Source organism: Coregonus lavaretus (assembly GCF_964263955.1).
Source record: "Coregonus lavaretus genome assembly, chromosome: 11".
NCBI classification, from domain to species: domain Eukaryota; kingdom Metazoa; phylum Chordata; class Actinopteri; order Salmoniformes; family Salmonidae; genus Coregonus; species Coregonus lavaretus.
Window position 1 is genome coordinate 55,894,821 of NC_139998.1, and position 24,547 is coordinate 55,919,367.

The 24,547-nt window shown below is 45.1% G+C and overlaps 1 protein-coding gene across 1 annotated transcript in view; it reads right to left on the reverse strand.

Moving 5' to 3' along the window:
• The window catches only part of LOC311137608 (intestinal-type alkaline phosphatase-like), a gene marked incomplete at both ends in the record, with an annotated part of 36,796 nt that overhangs the window by 5,113 nt on the left and 7,136 nt on the right, over positions 1 to 24,547 (reverse strand). Inside the window, 10 exons of the mRNA XM_084172111.1 lie at positions 2,298 to 2,470; positions 3,423 to 3,597; positions 4,008 to 4,123; positions 10,095 to 10,211; positions 12,244 to 12,266; positions 18,238 to 18,499; positions 19,798 to 19,914; positions 20,142 to 20,333; positions 21,595 to 21,729; positions 22,634 to 22,709. Coding sequence (XP_084028237.1) covers positions 2,298 to 2,470; positions 3,423 to 3,597; positions 4,008 to 4,123; positions 10,095 to 10,211; positions 12,244 to 12,266; positions 18,238 to 18,499; positions 19,798 to 19,914; positions 20,142 to 20,333; positions 21,595 to 21,729; positions 22,634 to 22,709 — 1,386 coding nt within the window. The remainder of the gene's footprint in view (positions 1 to 2,297; positions 2,471 to 3,422; positions 3,598 to 4,007; positions 4,124 to 10,094; positions 10,212 to 12,243; positions 12,267 to 18,237; positions 18,500 to 19,797; positions 19,915 to 20,141; positions 20,334 to 21,594; positions 21,730 to 22,633; positions 22,710 to 24,547) is intronic.

A 24,547-nucleotide genomic window follows, 5' to 3' on the forward strand; every position in this document is an offset into this window, starting at 1 on the left:
ACTCCTCCAACCAGCGCACCGCAAACTCCTTCCACCAGGGCAACCACAAACTCCTCCCTCCGGGGCAACCCCAAACTCCTCCCTCCGGGGCAACCCCAAACTCCTCCCTCCGGGGCAACCCCAAACTCCTCCCAAGAGGGCAACCCCAAACTCCTCCCACTGGGGCAACCCCAAACTCTTCACATCTGGGCAACCACAAATTCCTCCCACTGGGGAAACCCAAAACTCCTCCCACAGGGGAAACCCAAAACTCCTCCCACCGGAGCACCCCACGACAATTAATCAGTCCCCTCAGTCCATATTGAGTTTGGCCATTTGGATTTTTGTCCTAAACTCACCCACTGTTTCTGAGAGGATACTGATATGACCATCCATTTTCTGTCTTATTTCAAACGCCCATCTAGTGGATTAATTCCATGTTCACGTGCTAATAGGAACTAGGAAAATGTAAGTTGGAAATTTCTGAGTTTCAGAGTTCCGACTAGCACCTGAATGCAGCATAAGCCCAGACTGATAAGTAAAGTGAAATAGAATGGTGAACGCAGTGATCAGGCTGGTTCCACCAGGATAATAGAATGGTGAATGCAGTGATCAGGCTGGTTCCACCAGGATAATAGAATGGTGAATGCAGCGATCAGGCTGGTTCCACCAGGATAATAGAATGGTGAATGCAGCGATCAGGCTGGTTCCACCAGGATAATAGAATGGTGAATGCAGTGATCAGGCTGGTTCCACCAGGCTAATAAAATGGTGAATGCAGCAATCAGGCTGGTTCCACCAGGATAATAGAATGGTGAACGCAGTGATCAGGCTGGTTCCACCAGGCTAATAAAATGGTGAATGCAGCAATCAGGCTGGTTCCACCAGGATAATAGAATGGTGAACGCAGTGATCAGGCTGGTTCCACCAGGCTAATAAAATGGTGAATGCAGCAATCAGGCTGGTTCCACCAGGATAATAGAATGGTGAATGCAGCGATCAGGCTGGTTCCACCAGGATAATAGAATGGTGAATGCAGCGATCAGGCTGGTTCCACCAGGCTAATAGAATGGTGAATGCAGCGATCAGGCTGGTTCCACCAGGCTAATAGAATGGAGAATGCAGCGATCAGGCTGGTTCCTGATGCAGTGGTCTAAGGCACTGCATCGCAGTGCTAACTGTGCCACTAGAGATCCTGGTTCGAATCCAGGCTCTGTCGCAGCCGGCCGCGACCGGGAGACTCATGGGCGGCGCACAATTGGCCCAGCGTTGTCCAGGGTAGGGGAGGGAATGGCCGGCAGGGATGTAGCTCAGTTGATAGAGCATGGCGTTTGCAACGCCAGGGTTGTGGGTTCGATTCCCACGGGGGGCCAGTATAAAAAAATATGTATTCACTAACTGTAAGTCGCTCTGGATAAGAGCGTCTGCTAAATGACTAAAATGTAAATGTAATGTGAATGCAGCGATCAGGCTGGTTCCTCCAGGATTATAGAATGGTAAATGCAGCGATCAGGCTGGTTCATTTACATTTTACATTTTTAGTCATTTAGCAGACGCTCTTATCCAGAGCGACTTACAGTTAGTGAATACATTTTTTTTTTTATACTGGCCCCCCGTGGGAATTGAACCCACAACCCTGGCGTTGCAAACGCCATGCTTTATCAACTGAGCTACATCCCTGCCGGCCATTCCCTCCCCTACCCTGGACGACGCTGGGCCAATTGTGCGCCGCCCATCAGGCTGGTTCCACCAGGCTAATAGAATGGTGAATGCAGTGATCAGGCTGGTTCCACCAGGATAATAGAATGGTGAATGCAGCGATCAGGCTGGTTCCTCCAGGATTATAGAATGGTAAATGCAGCGATCAGGCTGGTTCCACCAGGCTAATAGAATGGAGAATGCAGCGATCAGGCTGGTTCCACCAGGCTAATAGAATGGAGAATGCAGCGATCGGGCTGGTTCCACCAGGATAATATAATGGAGAATACAGCGATCGGGCTGGTTCCAGGATAACATTTTTGGAGTAGGTTAATGTAATGTTTCAGGTGGTTGTAGGAATGCTACATTCCAAAAAAGCTTGGAAAGTGTGGAATTACTTTTTTTAAAATGTAATGTTGTAGCTACCTTGAATTATCTTGCTTGATGAATTAACTGGCCTGACTCAACTGATATGTCTTGCAATGTAAACAATACACATTCAAAGGAACATGAGACTTTATTTTTTCATTGACATAAGATAATACCCATTATTGTGCTCAATATCCTTGAAAGTCAGCCATCTTGTCTATTATCTAAGATGGCCACCTCTGGGGTCTTACATTGATGTCAGTGTTGTTGACCATCTGGTAGGCGATGTCACGGCATCCTGCTGCAATGTCTTCGGCGCTCATGTCGGAGTCGGCGTACCAGCCTCGGTCGGCCGTGTGGGAGTAGGCGGCTCCAGGAGAGGCGTGCTGCACACGGGCGGTGGAGACGATGCCCACCGACTTCCCTGAAACGCATCAAAACACAAGGCACCAACGGAAGAAACCGAGTGAAACTGAGGGAATAGGGGTGGTACATGTCAAATCAAATCAAACTTGTCCAATAAGAAACACTCCTTTTTTCTTTTCTATGGTCACTAAAAAACATCTCAATATCTAGCTACTATAACTCTGGAAATACCAATGTGATATTTCCCCTTTCACAGGTGGCTTAAAAATAGGTCACGTCTCAATACAATTAAAATTGTCCCGGGTTGTGTCTCAATACACTTTAAAATAGTCCCGGCTAGTGTCTCAATACACTTTAAAATAGTCCCGGCTAGTGTCTCAATACACTTAAAAATTGTCCCGGGTGGCGTCTCAATACTATAAAAAATTGTTCCGGGTTGTGTCTCAATACCATTAAAAAGGCCTTCTTTCCTCTTCTTTCACTGATGACCACTAATTTAATGAAAGCTCTGGATGGTTTTCCACCACAGGTCCATCTCCAGTTTAATGAATGCTCTGGATGGATTCCCACCACAGGTCCATCTCCAGTTTAATGAATGCTCTGGATGGATTCCCACCACAGGTCCATCTCCAGTTTAATGAAAGCTCTGGATGGATTCCCACCACAGGTCCATCTCCAGTTTAATGAAAGCTCTGGATGGATTTCCACCACAGGTCCATCTCCAGTTTAATGAATGCTCTGGATGGATTCCCACCACAGGTCCATCTCCAGTTTAATGAATGCTCTGGATGGATTCCCACCACAGGTCCATCTCCAGTTTAATGAAAGCTCTGGATGGATTCCCACCACAGGTCCATCTCCAGTTTAATGATAGCACAGGACCTGTGGTGGAAATCCATCCAGAGCTTTCATTAAACTGGAGATGGACCTGTGGTGGAACTCGGCCCAGGACCGAGTTTGGGAAACCCGGCAATAGACTATTGAGACAAGGAGCCTAATTAACCCCCTACCTGCCATCTTGGCACGGTGAAGGACAGATTCGACCTCGTTTCCGAAGGTGGTGCTGCAGTTGTAGCGGATAGCTGAGGCACTGAGACCCAGGGTTCCATAGTTGGCCTTCACACCACACAGGTAGGCCGTGGCCGTGCCGGCACTGTCAGGCATCTGCTGGTCCACGTTGTACGTCTTCAGGGTCAAATACACGCACACACGCACACACACACACACACACACACACACACACACATATTTGTTGTAAACCAGTGAAACATCTTAATTCACATGTATCCGTTATACCAGGGTTGAGTTCAGTTCTACACAAAATTAATTGGATAAATTAATTATTATTTTATTTTTAGTAATTTATTTCCTGAATGGATTCAATTACAGTGGAATGGAACCTTCCCCTGGTATAAACATTAGCATTATAATGGTAGTATTATGCTATTACTAGTATCCTGAAATCATGAAGGGTTAACCACACATCTTTACAGCAGTAGGCCTGTTCAAAGTGGTGAACACAATCCATCTTTGAAGCATCTGACATCAAATGAAAATGATAAGGTTCAAATGATATGGGCTTCATGAGAGGAGACCTTAGACAGGGCCAGGTGTGGGAAGGTATCCATGGCCAGGCTAAACTCCTCTCCGGTCCCTCCGTTCATCTGCCCTTTGAGGATCCTGGCTGCAGTCACTGTGGGGATGCCCATACCTGTGTGGACGTGGGTGGAGCACACAACCGTTACACAACTTCTCCTGAAAGACACACAACCGTTACACAACTTCACCTGAAAGACACACAACCGTTACACAACTTCACCTGAAAGACACACAACCGTTACACAACTTCACCTGAAAGACACACAACCGTTACACAACTTCTCCTGAAAGACACACAACCGTTACACAACTTCTCCTGAAAGACACACAACCGTTACACAATTTCACCTGAAAGACACACAACCGTTACACAACTTCTCCTGAAAGACACACAACCGTTACACAACTTCTCCTGAAAGACACACAACCGTTACACAATTTCACCTGAAAGACACACAACCGTTACACAACTTCTCCTGAAAGACACACAACCGTTACACAACTTCTCCTGAAAGACACACAACCGTTACACAACTTCTCCTGAAAGACACACAACCGTTACACAACTTCACCTGAAAGACACACAACCGTTACACAACTTCACCTGAAAGACACACAACCGTTATACAACTTCACCTGAAAAACAAACAACCGTTACACAACGTCACCTGAATTGACAGATAACGTTTATACAGCTTCTGCTGAAAGGAGGGCTGTACCCTGAGCTGCGCGCCAGATAAATAATCAGCTAATCAGAAAAGGAATGTTAAGTAGACTACCTCAGCAGGAGGGTCAGCCAAGGAATGAAATTATACTCCTGAGCAAACATTCCGTAACTGCAGGTGGCAGTAAATCCCCAACCTGGGCTTTATACCTGTTCAGACCGCACACACTCCGCACAGTAGGTGGTAGTATGCATCTGATCACATTGTCTATCAACTGCCAATACACTCAAAGAAGTAGAAGAAGAAATTGATTTATTTTTTGAATGGAGAGAGCTACCCCTCAATGGTGCCGCCCAGGCTGTCACAGAAGACACCATTGCAAGGATAGAAAGTATGCTATCTTTCCATATCTATGACAGCGATTACTTATATATACATTTATATACACGTTTACTGTAACATATACATGTATATATACTGTATTTATATGTTACAGTAAATGTGTAAAAACAGTAAATCTACACATTCCCAGAATGCATTCCCAGAATACATGCACACGTGGATTCCCAGAATGCATGCACACGTGGATGGTTGCATCCGCCTGTCCTTGCATATCAGAGGAGCTCTGTCTATAACTGATAAAACATGTATAACTAATACAATGTCTAACTTTCAGTCCAACCACTGCCTCGCCGCAAGACCTGATAATGACTGGATGGTTCAATTAGCTACAGTATGTCATCTCTAACATTGACGGGTGACTACAGAATATCAGATCTAACATTGATGGGTGACGACAGAATATCAGATATAACATTGATGGGTGACTACAGAATATCAGATCTAACATTGAATGTGTGTGATTTAGGTACTGTTGCCAGCTCAGTGAACATTTACAGTATATTCTGGTTGCATGCTGCTTGTTATCTATTAAAGGGATAGTGTTAGATTTAGGTAACTAAGCCATTTTTCTACTTATTCAGAGTCAGATGAACTCATGGATACCAGGAACAGCTAGCATGCTGGGAAGCCTGTCCCAACCATAAATTAGTTCTCCCTACAAGGAGTTTAACTTGATAAAATGGCAACCTTGTGATTCGAGAGAGAGCTATAGCTTTTTTCATTACTTTGATTCAAACTACATGGATACCAAATGGGAATCTATTCGTTTTCAGATCTGGGTTAGTATTTTTGTTTTCAAATACTTTACTGGCGCTTGATTGAGCATGGTCTGGTACAATGGGAAGCTATGTTGCTATTGGATATCTCCTTCACCTTAAAGTGAACCCTGTTCAAGTGAGAACCAACGCGAGGTAATGTGTGGCTCAGTTGGTAGAGCGTGACGCTTGCATTGCAATGGGTTGTGGGTTTGAATCCCACGGGGGACCGATATGCCGCTGGCCTACTTGATCTTACCTGTTACTTATCTGCCTTATATCTCATAAACATGCCATTTATGAGCAGGTGATGTAAAGTTAGCAAACAATAACATCTTATTAATAAGATCATCATGGAATAGCTGAACTAGCACTAGCAGATAAGACTCAATCAATCCAACCAAGAGTGTTGATCAGTTTTCAATGAGATGAAAGCTGATGTATTTTAATGAATTATTTATGATTTATTTATGATCAGGGTCATTATTGACTGTCACTATGTTTAACATTTTAATCGTTTAAGTCTATTGTCTTTACACAGAGAGAATGGATTCCTTTAAGTCCTCATTCTGCTTGTAAAACATGCTTTCATGGTTTCCTTTAACTAAACAAATCACTGTAATGAGGGATTCATAATGCATTATATCACGTGTCGAACTCATTCCACGGAGGGCCGAGTGTCTGTGGGTTTTCGCTCCACCCTTGTACTTGATTGATGTATTAAAGTCTCCCTCACCTGGTTGTCTGGGTCATAACTGAAAGGACAAAAACAAAAACCCGCAGACACTCAGCCCTCCATGGAATTAGTTTGACACCCCTGCATTATATTCATAGTGGGTGGCAGGTAGCCTAGCGGTTAAGGGCCAAGCTGAATAGGTAAAACATCTGTCGATGTGCCCTTGAGCAAGGCACTTAACCCTAATTATCCTGTAAGTCGCTCTGGATAAGAGCGTCTGCTAAATGTCTACAATGTATACAAAAAAACACGTTCCTCTGAGCTCCGGTATCAAAAGCAACATCACTAATTATCTGCAACCGAGCCATGCTGCCGCCTGGAGGACAGAGCCGGACATTGAGTGCTACAATGCACACGCCTCCTATTGACCAGATAAGGGATGGTCAATTTCCCGTACTGACTGAGTGACTGCGTGTTTTTGAGAGAATGCTCCCCCCAGACCCCTGCTCTGTTTGACCACGACCCCTGCTATTTTTGACCCCTGACCCCTGCTCTGTTCTCACCCCGGAACCCTGCTCTGTTCTTTCCCTTGACCCCTGCTCTGTTCTTTCCCATGACCCCTGCGCTGTTTGACCCCTGACCCCTGCTCTGTTCTTTCCCTTGACCCCTGCTCTGTTCTTCCCCCCTGACCCCTGTTCTGTTTGACCCCTGACCCCTGCTCAGTTCTTCCTCCCTGACCCCTGCTCTGTTCTCCCCCCGAACCCTGCTCAGTTCTCCCCCCCGACCCCTGCTCTGTTCCCCCCCCGAACCCTTCTCAGTTCTCCCCCCTGACCCCTGCTCAGTTCTCCCCCCTGACCCCTGCTCAGTTCTCCCCCCCGACCCCTGCTCAGTTCTCCCCCCCCGACCCCTGCTCTGTTCCCCCCCCGAACCCTGCTCAGTTCTTCCCCCCTGACCCCTGCTCTGTTCCCCCCCCGAACCCTGCTCAGTTCTCCCCCCATGACCCCTGCTCTGTTCCCCCCCCGAACCCTGCTCAGTTCTCCCCCCCTGACCCCTGCTCTGTTCTCCCCCCATGACCCCTGCTCAGTTCTCCCCCCTGACCCCTGCTCAGTTCTCCCCCCGACCCCTGCTCAGTTCTCCCCCCTGACCCCTGCTCAGTTCTCCCCCCGACCCCAGCTCTATTCTGTCCCCCTGACCCCTGCTCTGTTTGACCCCTGACCTTTGCTCTGTTTGACCCCTGACCCCTGCTCTGCTTTCCCCCCTGACACCTGCTCTATTCTCCCCCCATGACCCCTGCTCTGTTCTCCTTCCTTGACCCCTGCTCAGTTCTCCCACCCTGTCCCCTGGGTCCTCATCCCCGTCATTCGCAGTAGAAAGAAAAGGAGATATCGCGGAAGGAGATCGGGGTGCCTGGTGAGGAGCCGGCGACGAGTAGCTAATCCGCCTTTGCCATCGATACTATTGGCCAACTTACAATCGCTTGATAATAAAGTGGACGAACTACAGGCACGTATATCCTACCAACAGGACATTAAAAACTGTAATATCTTATGTTTCACCGAGTCGTGGCTGAACGAAGACATGAATAACATACAGCTGGCAGGTTATACACTGTATCGGCAGGATAGAACAGCAGCCTCTGGTAAGACAAGGGGTGGTGGTCTATGTATATTTGTAAACAACAGCTGGTGCACGATATCTAAGGAAGGTGGTTTTGCTCGCCAGAGGTAGAGTATCTCATGATAAGCTGTAGACCACACTATCTACCAAGAGAGTTTTCATCTATATTCGTCGTAGCTGTCTATTTACCTCCACAAACCGATGCTGGCACTAAGACCGCACTCAATGAACTGTATACGTCCATAAGCAAACAGGAAAACGCTCATCCAGAGGCGGCGCTCCTAGTGGCCGGAGACTTTAATGCAGAGAAACATACATCCGTTTTACCTCATTTCTACCAGCATGTTAAATGTGCAACCAGAGGAAAAAAACTCTAGACCACCTATACTCCACACACAGAGACGCGTACAAAGCTCTCCCTCGCCCTCCATTTGGCAAATCTGACCATAATTCTATCCTCCTGATTCCTGCTTACAAGCAAAAACTAAAGCCGGAAGCACCAGTGACTCGGTCAATAAAAAGGTGGTCAGATGAAGCAGATGCTAAGCTACAGGACTGTTTTGCTAGCACAGACTGGAATATGTTCCGGGATTCTTCCGATGGCATTGAGGAGTACACCACATCAGTCACTGGCTTCATCAATAAGTGCATCACTGCCCTTTCACACCTGGACTAAAGGAACACCTATGTGAGAATGCTATTCATTGACTACAGCTCAGCATTCAACACCATAGTGCCCTCAATGCTCATCACTAAGCTAAGGACCCTGGGACTAAACACCTCCCTCTGCAACTAGATCCTGGACTTCCTGACGGGCCGCCTTCAGGTGGTAAGGGTAGGTAACAACACATCCGCCATACTGATCCTCAACACGGGGGCCCCTTAGGGGTGCATGCTCAGTCCCCTCCTGTACTCACTGTTCACTCATGACTGCATGGCCAGGCACGACTCCAACACCATCATTAAGTTTGCCAATGACACAACAGTGGTAGGCCTGATCACCGACAACGATGAGACAGCCCATAGGGAGGAGGTCAGAGACCTGGCCGTGTGGTGCCAGGACAACAACCTCTCCCTCAACGTGATCAAGACAAAGGAGATGATTGTGGACTACAGGAAAAAGAAGAGGACCGAGCACGCTCCCATTCCCATCGACGGGGCTGTAGTGGAACAGGTTGAGAGCTTCAAGTTCCTTGGTGTCCACATCACCAACAAACTATCATGGTCCAAACACACCAAGACAGTCGTGAAGAGGGCACGACAAAACCTTTTCCCCCTAAGGAGACTGAAAAGATTTGGCATGAGTCCTCAGATCATCAAAAGGTTCTACAGCTGCACCATCGATAGCATCCTGACTGGTTGCATCACTGCTTGGTATGGCAACTGCTCGGCCTCCGACCGCAAGGCACTACAGAGGGTAGTGCGTATGGCCCAGTACATCACTGGGGCCAAGCTTCCTGCCATCCAGGACCTCTATACCAGGCGGTGTCAGAGGAATGCCCTAAAAATTGTCAAAGACTCCAGCCACCCTAGTCATGGACTGTTCTCTCTGCTACCGCACGGCAAGTGGTACCGGAAGTCTAGGTCCAAGAGGCTTTTAAACAGCTTCTACCCCCAAGCCATAAAATTCCTGAACATCTAATCAAATGGCTACCCAGACTATTTGCATTGCCCCCCCCCCCCCCCCCCATTCAGCATAGTGTATTCCCCTCCAAGCATTTTGCCCATCCCATGCCCTATCCCTGGCCCCAAGGGCGTAGCTTTGATTGTATGTGGGGGGACAACATAACGGTTCTGTCTGAAAATGCTTTGCCATTCAAAGCTAATTTAATATTATTGGGCTCTAGCTTCCATTAATTAAAATGTTACACTTTAAATTACGTGACTATACACATTTTTAAGTGTGGGGGAACATGTTGCACCCTCCCTTTGTCCTGTCCATAGTGGAAATCATGCCCACTCACTCACCATCTCCCAGGAACAGAATCGAGTTCTTAGCCCAGCGGACGTTGAGCTTCATATCCAGAGCTTTGTGGAGGGCCTGCTTCCCCTTGTTGTTCCAGTAGCTGGGGTGCTTCTCATGCTCTAAGGAAGAACGTCAACATGTTGTTACGTTTCGTCACATTCATGACATAAGTCCATGTTGTTCCAATAGCTCAGTGTGTTTGGTGCTGGAAATAGCGCAGTTGGAGGTTTGTAATGGTTGTGATTCCGAGCTTAGGTCAGATATACTTTGTGTTTAAGATCACTTTATTGGTCAATTACACCGAACTTTGACCTCTGCTTTTAACCCAACCCCTCCGAAAAGACACATACATACATAAACAGGTTTTTGGCGAGGTGCTGGGGGGCTGTTGTTGTGGGGGGTTAAGTGCCTTGCTCAAGGGCACAACAGGCAGGCAACGGCATCTAGGATTTGGTACCAGAAACCCACCGGTTGCCGGCTCGCCTCTCTTACCGGTAGGCTACCTCTCACTAGCCTTCATGCTGCTTTGCATTAAAGCATCTCTCCATATAATTGCCTCCCCATTGCCAATGCAGAGTGACACAACTTTAACATACAGCTCAAACACAGAAAGAGTAGAAATGTATTGCATTCTTCAAAGAAGTAGTGTCACACTATATGCGCTGTACTTCAGCAAAACTACAAGATGTCATATCTCTCTGTGTGATGCATGTCATATTGCATAAAATGAATGTATGTTCAGTTCATATCATTTAGTGTCACACCTTGTGTCACAGATGACAGTTTTTCCTCCTAAAATATTGTTTATTTATTTTGTCTCTGAAGTCCATCCTGTATACACTCATTCTGATTCTATTTTATGTTCAATACCTTTCGAAACGAGTGCTGATACTGTCCAAGGACAGGTGTCTCTTGTAAAAAACATTTTTAAATTCACTATTGTTCAACATGTATGAATATGAAATATCAGATATATACCGAAGTTGTTGTCAATGACCAATTCATTTCAGATAACATAAGAATACCCAAAATGAATTGCTTAATTGGTAAACATACCAAGCAACAAAAAAGGTGTTTACCTGGAATGACAGATGAAGTCCAATCCACAGATAGAAATAAGAGTAATCCAATGATTATTAGGGGATGTTGACTAGCCATGATGTGGGCTATGTGCATGATAATGTCATTAGGAAAACTGAACAAAGTTAGGAATGTTGAAGTACTGTTAGTGGTCCCATTTATGACAGAATGTGGTGGGTTCAAAGGGCAAATATGTAATCCTCGCCATGTGAGAGGAAACACACACGCTTGCACACACACACACACACACACACACACACCGCCACACTCACACCGCCACACACACACCGCCACACACACACACACACACACACACACACACACATACACACACAAAGCCAAACTCACACCGCCACACACACACACTCACACTCAAGCTGACACACACACCGCCACTCTTATCAATCATACATAGGAGAAAATATATATCAACCCTATATATGTATCCACTATACCACCCTATATATATATCCACTATACCACCCTATATAAATTCTCTATACCACCCTATATAAATCCACTACACCACCCTATATATATCCACTACATAACCCTATATATATCCACTACATAACCCTATATATATCCTGGCACCTACTACCATACCTCGTACAAAGGCACTTAAATATTTTGTCTGCCGATTCACCCTCTGAATGGCACACATACACAATCTTGTCTCAATTATCTCAAGGCTTAAAAATCCTTCTTTAAACTGTCTCCTCTCCTTCATCTACACTGATTGGTGGATTTAACAAGTGACATCAATAAGGGATCATAGCTTTCACCTGGATTCACCTGGTCAGTCTATGTCATGGAAAGAGCAGGTGTTCTTAATGTTTTGTACACTCAGTGTATATCCACTACACCACCCAATATAAAACCACTACATAACCCTATATATATCCACTACATAACCCTATATATATCCACTACATAACCCTATATATAACCACTACATAACCCTATATATAACCACTACATAACCCTATATATATATCCACTATATAACCCTATATATATCCACTACATAACCCTATATATATCCACTACACCACCATATTCTGTAGTCACCCATCAATGTTAGATCTGATATTCTGTAGTCACCCATCAATGTTAGAGATGACACAATAGTTGAGAGGCGGGTCAGACCAAGGTGCAGTGTGGTATAATCATTTCTCTCTGCCTCCTTCTTTCCACTCCTCTCCTCTTTTGACCTCACCCTCTCACCGTCCCCCCCTACTCACAAGGCAGGCAATACGCTTGACCTCATCTTTACTAGATGCTGTTCTTCTACTAATCTCACTGCAACTCCCCTCCATGTCTCCGACCACTACTTTGTATCCTTTTCTCTCTCGCTCTCCTCCAACACTACTCACTCTGCCCCTACACAGATGGTAATGCGCCGTCGCAACCTTCGCTCTCTCTCTCCCGCTACTCTCTCCTCTTCCATCCTATCATCTCTTCCCTCTGCTCAATTCTTCTCCCTCCAATCTCCTGATTCTGCCTCCTCAACCCTCCTCTCCTCCCTTTCTGCATCCTTTGACTCTCTATGTCCCCTATCCTCCCGGCCGGCTCGGTCCTCCCCTCCAGCTCCGTGGCTTGATGACTCATTGCGAGCTCACAGAACAGAGCTCCGGGCAGCTGAGCGGAAATGGAAGAAAACTAGACTCCCTGCGGACCTGGCATCTTTTCACTCCCTCCTCTCTACATTTTCTTCATCTGTTTCTGCTGCTAAGGCCACTTTCTACCACGCTAAATTCCAAGCATCTGCCTCTAACCCTAGGAAGCTCTTTGCCACATTATCCTCCCTGCTGAATCCCCCCCCCCCCCCCTCCTCTCTCTGTGGATGACTTCGTCAACCACTTTGAAAAGAAGGTTGACGACATCCGATCCTCGTTTGTTAAGTCAAATGACACTGCTGGTCCTGCCCACATTGCCCTACCCTATGCTTTGACTTCTTTCTCCCCTCTCTCTCTAGATAAAATCTTGAACTTGTGACTGCAGGCCGCCCAACAACCTGCCCGCTTGACCCTATCCCCTCCTCTCTTCTCCAGACCATCTCCGGTGACCTTCTCCCCTACCTCACCTCGCTGATCAACTCATCCTTGACCGCTGGCTATGTCCCTTCCGTCTTCAAGAGAGCGAGAGTTGCACCCCTTCTCAAAAAACCAACACTCGATCCCTCTGATGTCAACAACTACAGACCAGTATCCCTTCTTTCTTTTCTCTCCAAAACTATTGAGCGTGCCGTCTTTAGCCAACTCTCTTGCTATCTCTCTCAGAATGACCTTCTTGATTCAAACCAGTCAGGTTTCAAGACTGGTCATTCAACTGAGACTGCTCTTCTCTGTGTCACGGAGGCTCTCCGCACTGCTAAAGCTAACTCTCTCTCCTCTGCTCTTGTCCTTCTAGACATGTCTGCTGCCTTTGATACTGTGAACCATCAGATCCTCCTCTCCACCCTCTCCGAGCTGGGCATCTCCGGCGCGGCTCACTCTTGGATTGCGTCCTACCTGACCGGTCGCTCCTACCAAGTGGCGTGGCGAGAGAAGCTGTCTCCGCACCACGTGCTCTCACCACTGGTGTCCCCCAGGGCTCAATTCTAGGCCCTCTCCTATTCTCGCTATACACCAAGTCACTTGGCTCTGTCATATCCTCACATGGCCTCTCCTATCATTGCTACGCTGACGACACACAACTAATCTTCTCCTTTCCCCCTTCTGATAACCAGGTGGCGAATCGCATCTCTGCATGTCTGGCAGACATATCAGTATGGATGACGGATCACCACCTCAAGCTTGGCAAGACGGAGCTGCTCTTCCTCCCGGGGAAAGACTGCCTGTTCCATGATCTCGCCATCACGGTTGACAACTCCGTTGTGTCCTCCTCCCAGAGTGCGAAGAGCCTTGGCGTGACCCTGGACAACACCCTGTCGTTCTCCGCTAACATCAAGGCGGTGACCCGATCCTGTAGGTTCATGTTCTACAACATTCGGAGAGTACGACCCTGCCTTACACAGGAAGCGGCACAGGTCCTAATTCAGGCACTTGTCATCTCCCATCTGGATTACTGCAACTCGCTGTTGGCTGGGCTCCCTGCCTGTGCCATTAAACCCCTACAACTCATCCAGAATGCCGCAGCCCGTCTGGTGTTCAACCTTCCCAAGTTCTCTCACGTCACCCCCCTCCTCCGCACACTCCACTGGCTTCCAGTTGAAGCTCGCATCTGTTACAAGACCATGGTGCTTGCCTATGGAGCTGTGAGGGGAACGGCACCTCCGTACCTTCAGGCTCTGATCAGTCCCTACACCCAAATGAGGGCATTGCGTTCATCCACCTCTGGCCTGCTGGCTCCCCTTCCTCTGCGGAAGCATAGTTCCCGCTCAGCCCAGTCAAAACTGTTCGCTGCTCTGGCACCCCAATGGTGGAACAAGCTCCCTCACGACGCCAGGACAGCGGAGTCACTCACCACCTTCCGGAGACATTTGAAACCCCACCTCTTTAAGGAATACCTGGGATAGGATAAAGTAATCCTTCTACCCCTCCCTTACCCCAACCCCCCCCCCCCCCCCAAAATCAAAAAAATATCAAAAAAACACATTGTAAAGTGGTTATCCCACTGGCTATAAGGTGAATGCACCAATTTGTAAGTCGCTCTGGATAAGAGCGTCTGCTAAATGACGTAAATGTAATGTAAATGTATACGAACATGTTTATTAAACTGGATAAACACTGACAAAACAACAAAAGGCAAGGAAACGTGACGTCGGACGGCTAAACACAAACAAGCCAAACTCACCAAAACACAAACAAGAGCCCACAACCCAGGCAGGAAAACTGGCTGCCTAAGTACGATCCCCAATCAGAGACAACGAGCGACAGCTGCCTCTGATTGGGAACCACACCCGGCCAAACATAGAACTACAAAACATAGATTCTCACACCCTGACCAAACTACCTAGAGAATAACAGTGTCTCCAGGTCAGGGCGTGACACCACTGCCTCTCCTATATTCATCATTCCATTTGTCTTGTCTTGTCATTACACACACCTGGTTCTTATCCCCTCGTTAGTCTGTGTATAAGTGTTCCCTCTGCCCCCCTTGTCCTTGTGGGTGATTGTTTAATTGTGAGAGTAGTGGAGCTCGGTGGAGCTACTTGTACCATTTTGTTGCCAGGGTAGATATTTCCCCTGTGCCTATGTATCGTTGGATCTACCGTCACAGTGTATTGCCAGGGATGATAGTTTCCCCTGTGCCTGTTTCCTTTGTCGCTATTCCAGCGCATATTGTGTAAAGATGGAATAAACTCTGTATTTGGTGATTACCCTCCTGCGCCTTCCATCACACTCATCACAACCCTATATATATCCACTACATAACCCTATATATATCCACTACACCACCCTATATATATATCCACTACATAACCCTATTATATATCCACAACATAACCCTATACATATCCACTACATAACCCTATATATATCCACTACATACCCCTATATATATATCCACAACATAACCCTATATATATCCACTACATACCCCTATATATATATCCACAACATCACCCTATATATATCCACTACATAACCCTATATATATATCCACAACATCACCCTATATATATATCCACTTCATAACCCTATATATATCTCCACTACCCCACCCTATATATATCCACTACATACCCCTATATATATATCCACAACATCACTCTATATATATCCACTACATAACCCTATATATATCCACTACACCACCCTATATATATCCACTACATACCCCTATATATATATCCACAACATAACCCTATACATATCCACTACATAACCCTATATATATCCACTACACCACCCTATATATATCCACTACATACCCCTATATATATATATATCCACAACATCACCCTATACATGTCCAGGGGTGTGTGCTATTCCAGTGTGCCTAGCTGCCAATTAACAAACAAAAAGGATATTGCTCTTAATCATCTGATCATATAACCTAAACTGTCCAGTGTCCACTTTATCAGCGAACTATTGTATGCAGAGCATGCATGAAAACCAGATTGGGCAAGTCTGTCATTTATCGCAACAGTTTGTGTGGCAGAACTGTCGACAGAGTGGAAAATGGAATGGAAACACATTAAACTCATGTTTTTTATTCGGTACATGAAAACATAAGGAAAAGTGGTTAATGAAACACAGAAGGAAATAAGTTGAGGAAATTGGCTAAATATATCAGCCATGGCACAGTAAACCAAAATGGCTACAATGTGAGAATATTTTATTAAAGTTAATTTCAGACAGTATTTTTGAAGGTTTCACTTGTAAAGATGAGTATCACATGTAGTATAACTGACCCTTCCATTGTATGCTGAGTTGGATTCAAGGAGGAAGGAGAGCAAAGAAACAAACTGAGTTTTTATTTTTATAGATATTCAAAACAAATTTCTACAAATGTATAAAAATACATGAACAACATCTGCATACATAAAAATACATTCATTTTCAAAATCAACAACGAAAAAAAAGATTATAATGCTAATATGAGGTACAATCTGAGGAAGACAATTGAACTGGTAACAAAAAGGTCAAAAATACAACATTTAAACATTTGCTAAATGGCAGTTAACTTCCTGTTTACTTGTAAACTGTGTTCATAACACAGTTCAGTGGGAGCATTTCTTCCTAAACGTTCTCAGAACAACAACCGAACAACCTTTGACTTCCTTTGACCATTGGCCAAGCACTGGTCTAAGAAGCACATTGAACATGTTTTTTAGTCCAGGCCTAGGGTTAACCAGTGTCTGGAATACCTGATCGTACTACTTAAGCCACCACATCTTCTTTGGTCACCACAGTCATCTCATTGTCTTAGTCCAGCTATAGTGATTGCAAAAAAACTATACAGACCCCATCTCTTGGGGTTTACAGTAAGACCTACTTCTACTAGAAACTATATCTTGGTGACGTTCCAGGTCTCCTTTTTTCAGTTTCACTGCCAACCACATTACTAGTGTCCACACCATAAAATTAAGGTTCCTCAAGGGTTCTTTGGGAAAGGTGGTGGTTCTATGTGGAACCATAATGACTCCAATAACCATTTGAGCTCTTCAGTGGTTCTTTACAGTTCACAAAAGGATTCTTTGCTCTTTTAGTGATAAGTAAAACGTAAGGGAGGCGGCTCATTAGAATATTTTGGGGCGTGTTTGCTCACAGCTCTTTTTTGTGCAACCGTGAGTGAGAGTGTAATTCCAGTTGATTTAATGTGTTGTGTTATGCCATTACATATTATATATGACTGTGGCCAGTGACGGTGTCTTGTGAAAGACTCACGTATGACCTTGTGTCAATTGAGAATGGTTGACTAAGTCAGTTAGTGGTTCTCAATTCTCTCCTCAGGGACCCTCAGCTGTTCCAGAGGTAGCTCACTTGATTCAACTTGTCAATTAACACAATAATAACACCTATAGAACTTTAACAATACAACATGGATGACCAGATTAAAAAACCCTTTATGGTTCTTCAAAAAGTTCTAAAAAGAACCTTTCAGATTGAGAGAGGTTATTTATAGAACCATTCTCCATAAAGGTTCTATAAGGAACCATAAAAAAAGGGTTCTATAAAGCCTCAAACAGGGTTGTAAGCATAGCGGAACCCTGTTTAGGTGCTACATAGAATCTTTCTTAATGGTTCTTTATAGAATGTTTAGGAAAAGGTTCTTTATAGCACCATACAGGTTGCATTTAAAACCTTATGAGCATTGTTCTTTATAGAACCATAAAAAAATAATTCCATATAGCACCAAAAAGGGTTCCGCTATGGTTACAAGCCAAATAACCCCTAGCTCTTGGCGTAATGGCTAAGATGTTGGGGTTGACAGTCCCTGGATCCGGGTTCAAGTCCATGTCAGGACTACCCTCCGAATTTGCTGCAATATGACGTAGCAATCTAGGCACCTAGAACTGCCCCATTTCTCCCATCTCTGACACAACATCCATGGACGTGTGACTGTCCTGATATGGACCCATGATTGTCGGATTGTGTGTGTCATCATCTGAACAGGAGCCAAAGGAGGCTGGCCAGACAGAAAAGCAGCCCAGAGAGGGCGTGTGTGTGTCCGGCTGAGGCGGATGGATGTGGGGGGCAGTCCGTGTAGGGTGGGATGCAGGCTGCGTAGGCCATGGCGTGGGCGATGTAGTTCTGCTCTTTGACCCCGTGGAAGAGGTGGGCCATGGGGCCCTTGGCGTAGATGGCCACGTCCTCCCCGCCGTGGGTCTCAGACTCCAGAGGGACTGCAGCCTGCTGCATGTACTCCTCATCGTCTGAGAACCAGAGAGGTTGTGGTTAAAGCCCAATTTGTGTACGTGTTTATAAACACATACAAGGCGCTTTCAAACTGCACCTTAGCCCAGGGCTAAGAGCGTCCTTAGCCCTGAGCTAAGGGAGATTTTATCCCGGGTTTAAGCGAGTGTTCACACTTGCGCACTGTAATGTGGGCTGGCACCAATCTTATCCCAGGGCTAGCTGGTCCTGCTCCGAAACCAGGGTTAGCACCGACTTTTCGAAGTTAGCCCCAGAAACACGGTGCCAAAATAGACAGTGAGAAACAGGGTCAAGAACCACGCCTAGACTGCTGACTGTCCAATCACAAAAGCTGCACTGTCACTTAATTTACATATGCTGGTGATGCCTGTAATGTGTTCTGCTTGTTATCCAGACTATTTCATCCTTATATCTGAGGACGAAAACCAAAATACTTTAATCGGTGCAAAAACATTGGTTGCTATGCCTAACAAAAATGGTTGCTATGCAGGCTGGCTAACATCTAAAGCTACAAACTCTACAGCTGGAAGGGCAGCAAACACTCAACTTTCCTCTGTTTTCATAGATTTTCTATTGACATTTAATTGGATATATCCATGATAATAATATTGTTGCATGATTTCGCCTGGATCAGAAAAGTTGATGTCTCGTTCGTTCACAGCATTCTCTGTGAATTTCAAAAGGTAAACATTGTTTCCGAGGTCGGACAGGCAGACAGCAAAGGTTCACACAAACCATCACTGTTGGAAATCAAAATGCTAGGCTAGAGGCAAGGGGAAATAATGTGTTAATAAATGTCTTATCGCTTTATATCATTGGTCGCGTTACAGAGATAGAATGTTGGTCGCATGTGTGTTCGTCCGTTAGATTGTGGTATATTGTAGACCTTTTCATACTGTTTTGTTCTTAGCCCCAGGTTAGACTGGCCCTGGACTAGCTTATCCTGTGTTCACACAAGCATTTGTTAACCCAGGGCTAAGCTTAGCCCAGGGCCAGTCTAACCTGGGGCTAAGAACAAAACAGTATGAATGGCCTACAATATACCACAATCATGTACAAAAGAGGAACATGAGCACATCTGCAAGTACATACGTACATGCATGCACGCATGTGCACACACACATGCACACACATGCGCACACACACACACACACACACACAAACAATTCACATGCGCACACATTTGACAAAACAGCTACCGCCTGTATTATTATAATAGTTGTAGTATACTTACAGTAATCCACTTTATACTTACAGTAATCCACTGTATACTTACAGTAATCCACTGTATACTTACAGTAATCCACCGATGTGATGTTTCCTCTCGTCCCATTCGCATGTACGTAACCAGGACCGTTGGCATACAGGATGCTGGTGAATGGCATCCTATCATCTGCCTTCTTGTGTGCCAAACCTGACACAAAATGGTTGACATAACATGACGGTGAACATTACATTACATGCTGGACACAAAAATATCTGACATTGAAGTGAAAAGACAACTAAAAACATTGCACCTTTGACTGTATATCTTACAGTACGGTGTACATTTTAGGACATCCTTGCGATCCTTGAGGATGTCCTAAAATGGGCACTGTACTATCTGTACAGACGTGGGCCTAAGACTGTTTTGGGCCGTACCAAAGATGGGGTTTCCACGGGGGGTGTTTCCTCCGAAGGTGAAGACGTGGGAGTGGTCTGCGGTTACGACAGTGAGGGTGTCTGATTCTCTGGTGAGCCGGGAGGCTCGTTGCACTGCCCGGTCAAACATCACGGCCTCTGTCAGAGCCAGCTTGGCAATGCCATCGTGGTGCCCATGGTCAATTCTCCCTCGTAAAACAAGAACAACACAACTCAGAAAGGCCCCTTTGGTGTGAGGTTGAGGTGTGCCGATTGACTCAAGGAGAGTTGATGATTGACTCAAGGAGAGTTGATGATTGACTCAAGAAGTGGGGGCCTTAAGACTCAGGGTGTGTCACGCCCTGGCTCTGGGGACTCTGAAATGTTGAGCCAGGGTGTGTAGTTTCTGTGTTATATTTTCTATGTTGATGTTCTAGATCATTTAGATCTATGTTGGCCAGGGTGGTTCCCAATCAGAAGGCAGCTGTATCTCGTTGTCTCTGATTGGGGACCAGACTTAGGCAGCCTGTTTGGCACTAGTCGGTGTGGGATCTTGTTCCGTTAAGGTTTGTTTTGTGTAACCTAGGACTTCACGTTTCGTTTGTTTGTTGTTTTGTCGTGAGTTAAGTACTTAATAAAATGTACGCTTATCACGCTGCGCCTTGGTCCGTATCTTCCATAAACGATCGTGACAGGGTGTCCTAAAAATGTACATCTGTCTACTCCTTTATCATTGAATCCCAATTTGAGATCCTTGCATGAATCATTAATTGTAAATGTAAATGTGAAATTTGCGTGAACATTTGAGTAGCCTATCTCAATTTAGGACTTGACCCCTCTTGAACTTCTTACAAGAAACAATTCAGCTGCCACTACAACCACAGCTGTCATTACAACCACAGCTGTCAATACAACCACAGCTGCCATTACAACCACAGTTGTCAATACAACCACAGCTGTCAATACAACCACAGCTGCCACTACAACCACAGCTGTCAATACAACCACAGCTGCCATTACAACTACAGTTGTCAATACAACCACAGCTGTCAATACAACCACAGCTGCCACTACAACCACAGCTGTCAATACAACCACAGTTGTTAATACAACCACAGCTGTCAATACAACCACAGCTGCCACTACAACCACAGCTGTCAATACAACCACAGTTGTCAATACAACCACAGCTGTCAATACAACCACAGCTGCCATTACAACCACAGCTGTCAATACAACCACAATACAACCACAGCTGTCAATACAACCACAGCTGTCAATACAACCACAGCTTTCAATACATGCTGTCAATAATTGCTGTCAATAATTACAATATCATAAATGTTCAACAGAAGGCATCCTGGGTAAATTCTTCATCTCAGCGGTTCTTGCTGTAGCTGTATTGGTAATAGTGTTATGGGGACTGTATTACCCCATGCTACAGTATGTGTTTTGATTAAATAGAGGTACTCATCTTCTACAAAGAGGAAGTATCCTTTGGGGTTCTTGCTGAGGATCTGAATGGCCTTCTCTGTCATCTCAACGATGGACGGGTCACGTGTGGCGTTTCGGAAAACCTCAAACCGCATGTCCTTTGGCTCAAAGAGACCTGCCGCCACAAGAAGGAAAGAGAGAGGGAGGAAGAAACTAATAAAGAGAGAAAACCAATGTTGGGAACGCAGTTCATCTTGTGGTAACAGTTAATGACAGAAGTACGTTTTTTCCTGGTGAAGAAAAACTCAACGCCCCCCGTGCATGGCATCCATATTAGGAAATCATCAATCTCTCAGACAAAACTTCAGAGACAGTCTTATCATTCATTAGTCAACAGAATGGTTGCCACTCAAGAGATCATTCGGTCTTGGAACAGTTTTTGTTGAGTTTGCAATAATGCTGTTGGATAAGTGATTGTGTAACAAAGTTGCATAACCACTAAAGTTACCAACCTTCCTGGAATACCAGATGAGTGATAAGATCTGATAAGCCCTCCTTTGATTTTCTCTCGCATACTGAAACCACTTATGGGTTATCTTTCCTATGGAATCATCTATGTAACACCAACACCTGATAACCTTCATGTACCCTAGCGGCTAAGGGAATGTATGTTTCCGGGTGTTTGTGAGTGTGTTTGAGAGTACGTGTGGTTGTGTGTAGGATGTGTGCACGTGTGTGTCAGAGGAGGCTGGTGGGAGGAGCTATAGGACGACAGGCTCATTGTAATAGCTGGAATCAATGGAATGGTATCAAACATATAAAACGTATGGAAACCAGGTTTTACTCCTTTCCATAATTTCCATTCCAGACATTACAATGAGCCTGTCCTCCCATAGCTCCTCCCACCAGCCACCTCTGATGTATGTGTGTGTGTGTGTGTGTGTGTGTGTGTGTGTGTGTGTGTGTGTGTGTGTGTGTGTGTGTGTGTGTGTGTGTGTGTGTGTGTGTGTGTGTGTGTGTGTGTGTGCGCGCGTGTGCGCGAGTGTGTGTACCTGTACATGTTGGTTAAACCAACCTACCCAGGAGACGGTCAGTAGTCTTTACATTAATCTCATCAAACTGCTTCCTGTGCCAAACATACTGGGAATTCTTGTCCTGAAACACAGACATCGCAGAGACACAGAGGACACTGTGTGATTCATAGCTTTCCCATTGACGTCAAGAGATAACACAACATTAGTTACACCTAATAATTATACTGGCAATTATGTAGTAGATACCGGCCTAAGATGTATATTACACCTGGCTCATGTTCAGTGGGTAACAAATGGAAGAAAACATACTCTAACGTGATGTACAACCTGGACTTAGTCACTGTTACTAGCCGGCTGCCACCTGGTACTCAATCCTGCACCTTAGAGACTGCTGCCCTATGACATGGAATCACTGGTCACTTTAATAATGGAACGCTGGTCACTTTAATAACGTTTACATACTGATTTACCCATTTCATATGTATAATACTGTATTCTAGTCATGGCTCATCTTGTATAACTACTGCTGTACACACCTCTTCCTATGCATATACTGTCCAGCGGCAGCTCCTCAGAGGAGGAAGGGCAGGACCATCCTCCTCAGTGAATTTCAAAAAAATAAAAATGGTAAAACATTGAAAAAGTTATCCTTTTTAGATAAAACTGTACTAAATATATTCACGTCACCAAATAATTGATTAAAACACACTATTTTGCAAAGAAGGTCTACAGTAGCCTTAACAGCACTCTGTAGGGTAGCACCATGGTGTAGCCGGAGGACAGCTAGCCTCTGTCCTCCTCTGTGTACATGGACTTCAATACAAAACCTAGGAGGCTCATGGTTCTCACCCCTTTCCATGGACTTACACAGTAATTATGACAACTTCCGGAGGACGTCCTCCAACCTATCAGAGCTCTTGCAGCATGAACTGAGATGTTGTCCACCCAATCAATTGATCAGAGAATGAATGTAGTGCTGAAAGCATAAGCTACAGCTAGCTAGCACTGCAGTGTATAAAATGTGGTGAGTAGTTGACTCGAAGAGAGAGAAAGACAATAGTTGAACAGTTGTGAACAAATTAATTTCTTCCAAAATGAAGGAGAAGCAAGAGAGAAATATATATAGAGATTTTTTTTTCACTTTCAGTTTCACTTAGTTAGCTATCAAATACAGCTAGCTAGTTTAGCCTACTGAAACACCCTGCTCAAACAGAGGGATGCTATGTTAGCTACCTGGCTATGACTATCCAACACTACACTGGAACTCTTCCAAGTCAAGGTAAGCTTTTGGTTTTATAATTTATTGTCACCGGGGCCCGCCTGTTTAACTGCTTAGCGGGTTTACTAACGCGTTAGTTCTATTAGCTATGCTTCAGGCTGTAATACAGAAAAATTTGGACAAGTCAAGGGGTGTGAATACTTTCTGAAGGCACTGTATATTTATATTCCGGAGTCTGATATTGCACTGTTGGAGCTAGGAACATAAGCAATTCACTGCAACTGCGATAACATCAGCAAAATATGTGTAAGCGACCAATAAAATGAGTAATGCTCATTTTAGTTTTCCATTGCAAAAAAGTTTTCAGTTGCAAAAAGTTTTCTATTGTGTGCCCTAATTAACATGACCATTACATTTATTTTGCCATTTTCATAAGGGAACTGGCTGAAGTTCTGTGGGGTTCTAACAGACAGGAGGTTCCAGAACACTAACACAGTTCTGTGGAATTCTACCAGACAACATGTTCCAGAACACTAACACAGTTCTGTGGAGTTCTACCAGACAACAGGTTCCAGAACACTAACACAGTTCTGTGGGGTTCTAACAGACAGGAGGTTCCAGAACACTAACACAGTTCTGTGGAGTTCTAACTAACAACAGGTTCCAGAACACTAACACAGTTCTGTTGGGTTCTAACAGACAGGAGGTTCCAGAACACTAACACAGTTCTGTGGGGTTCT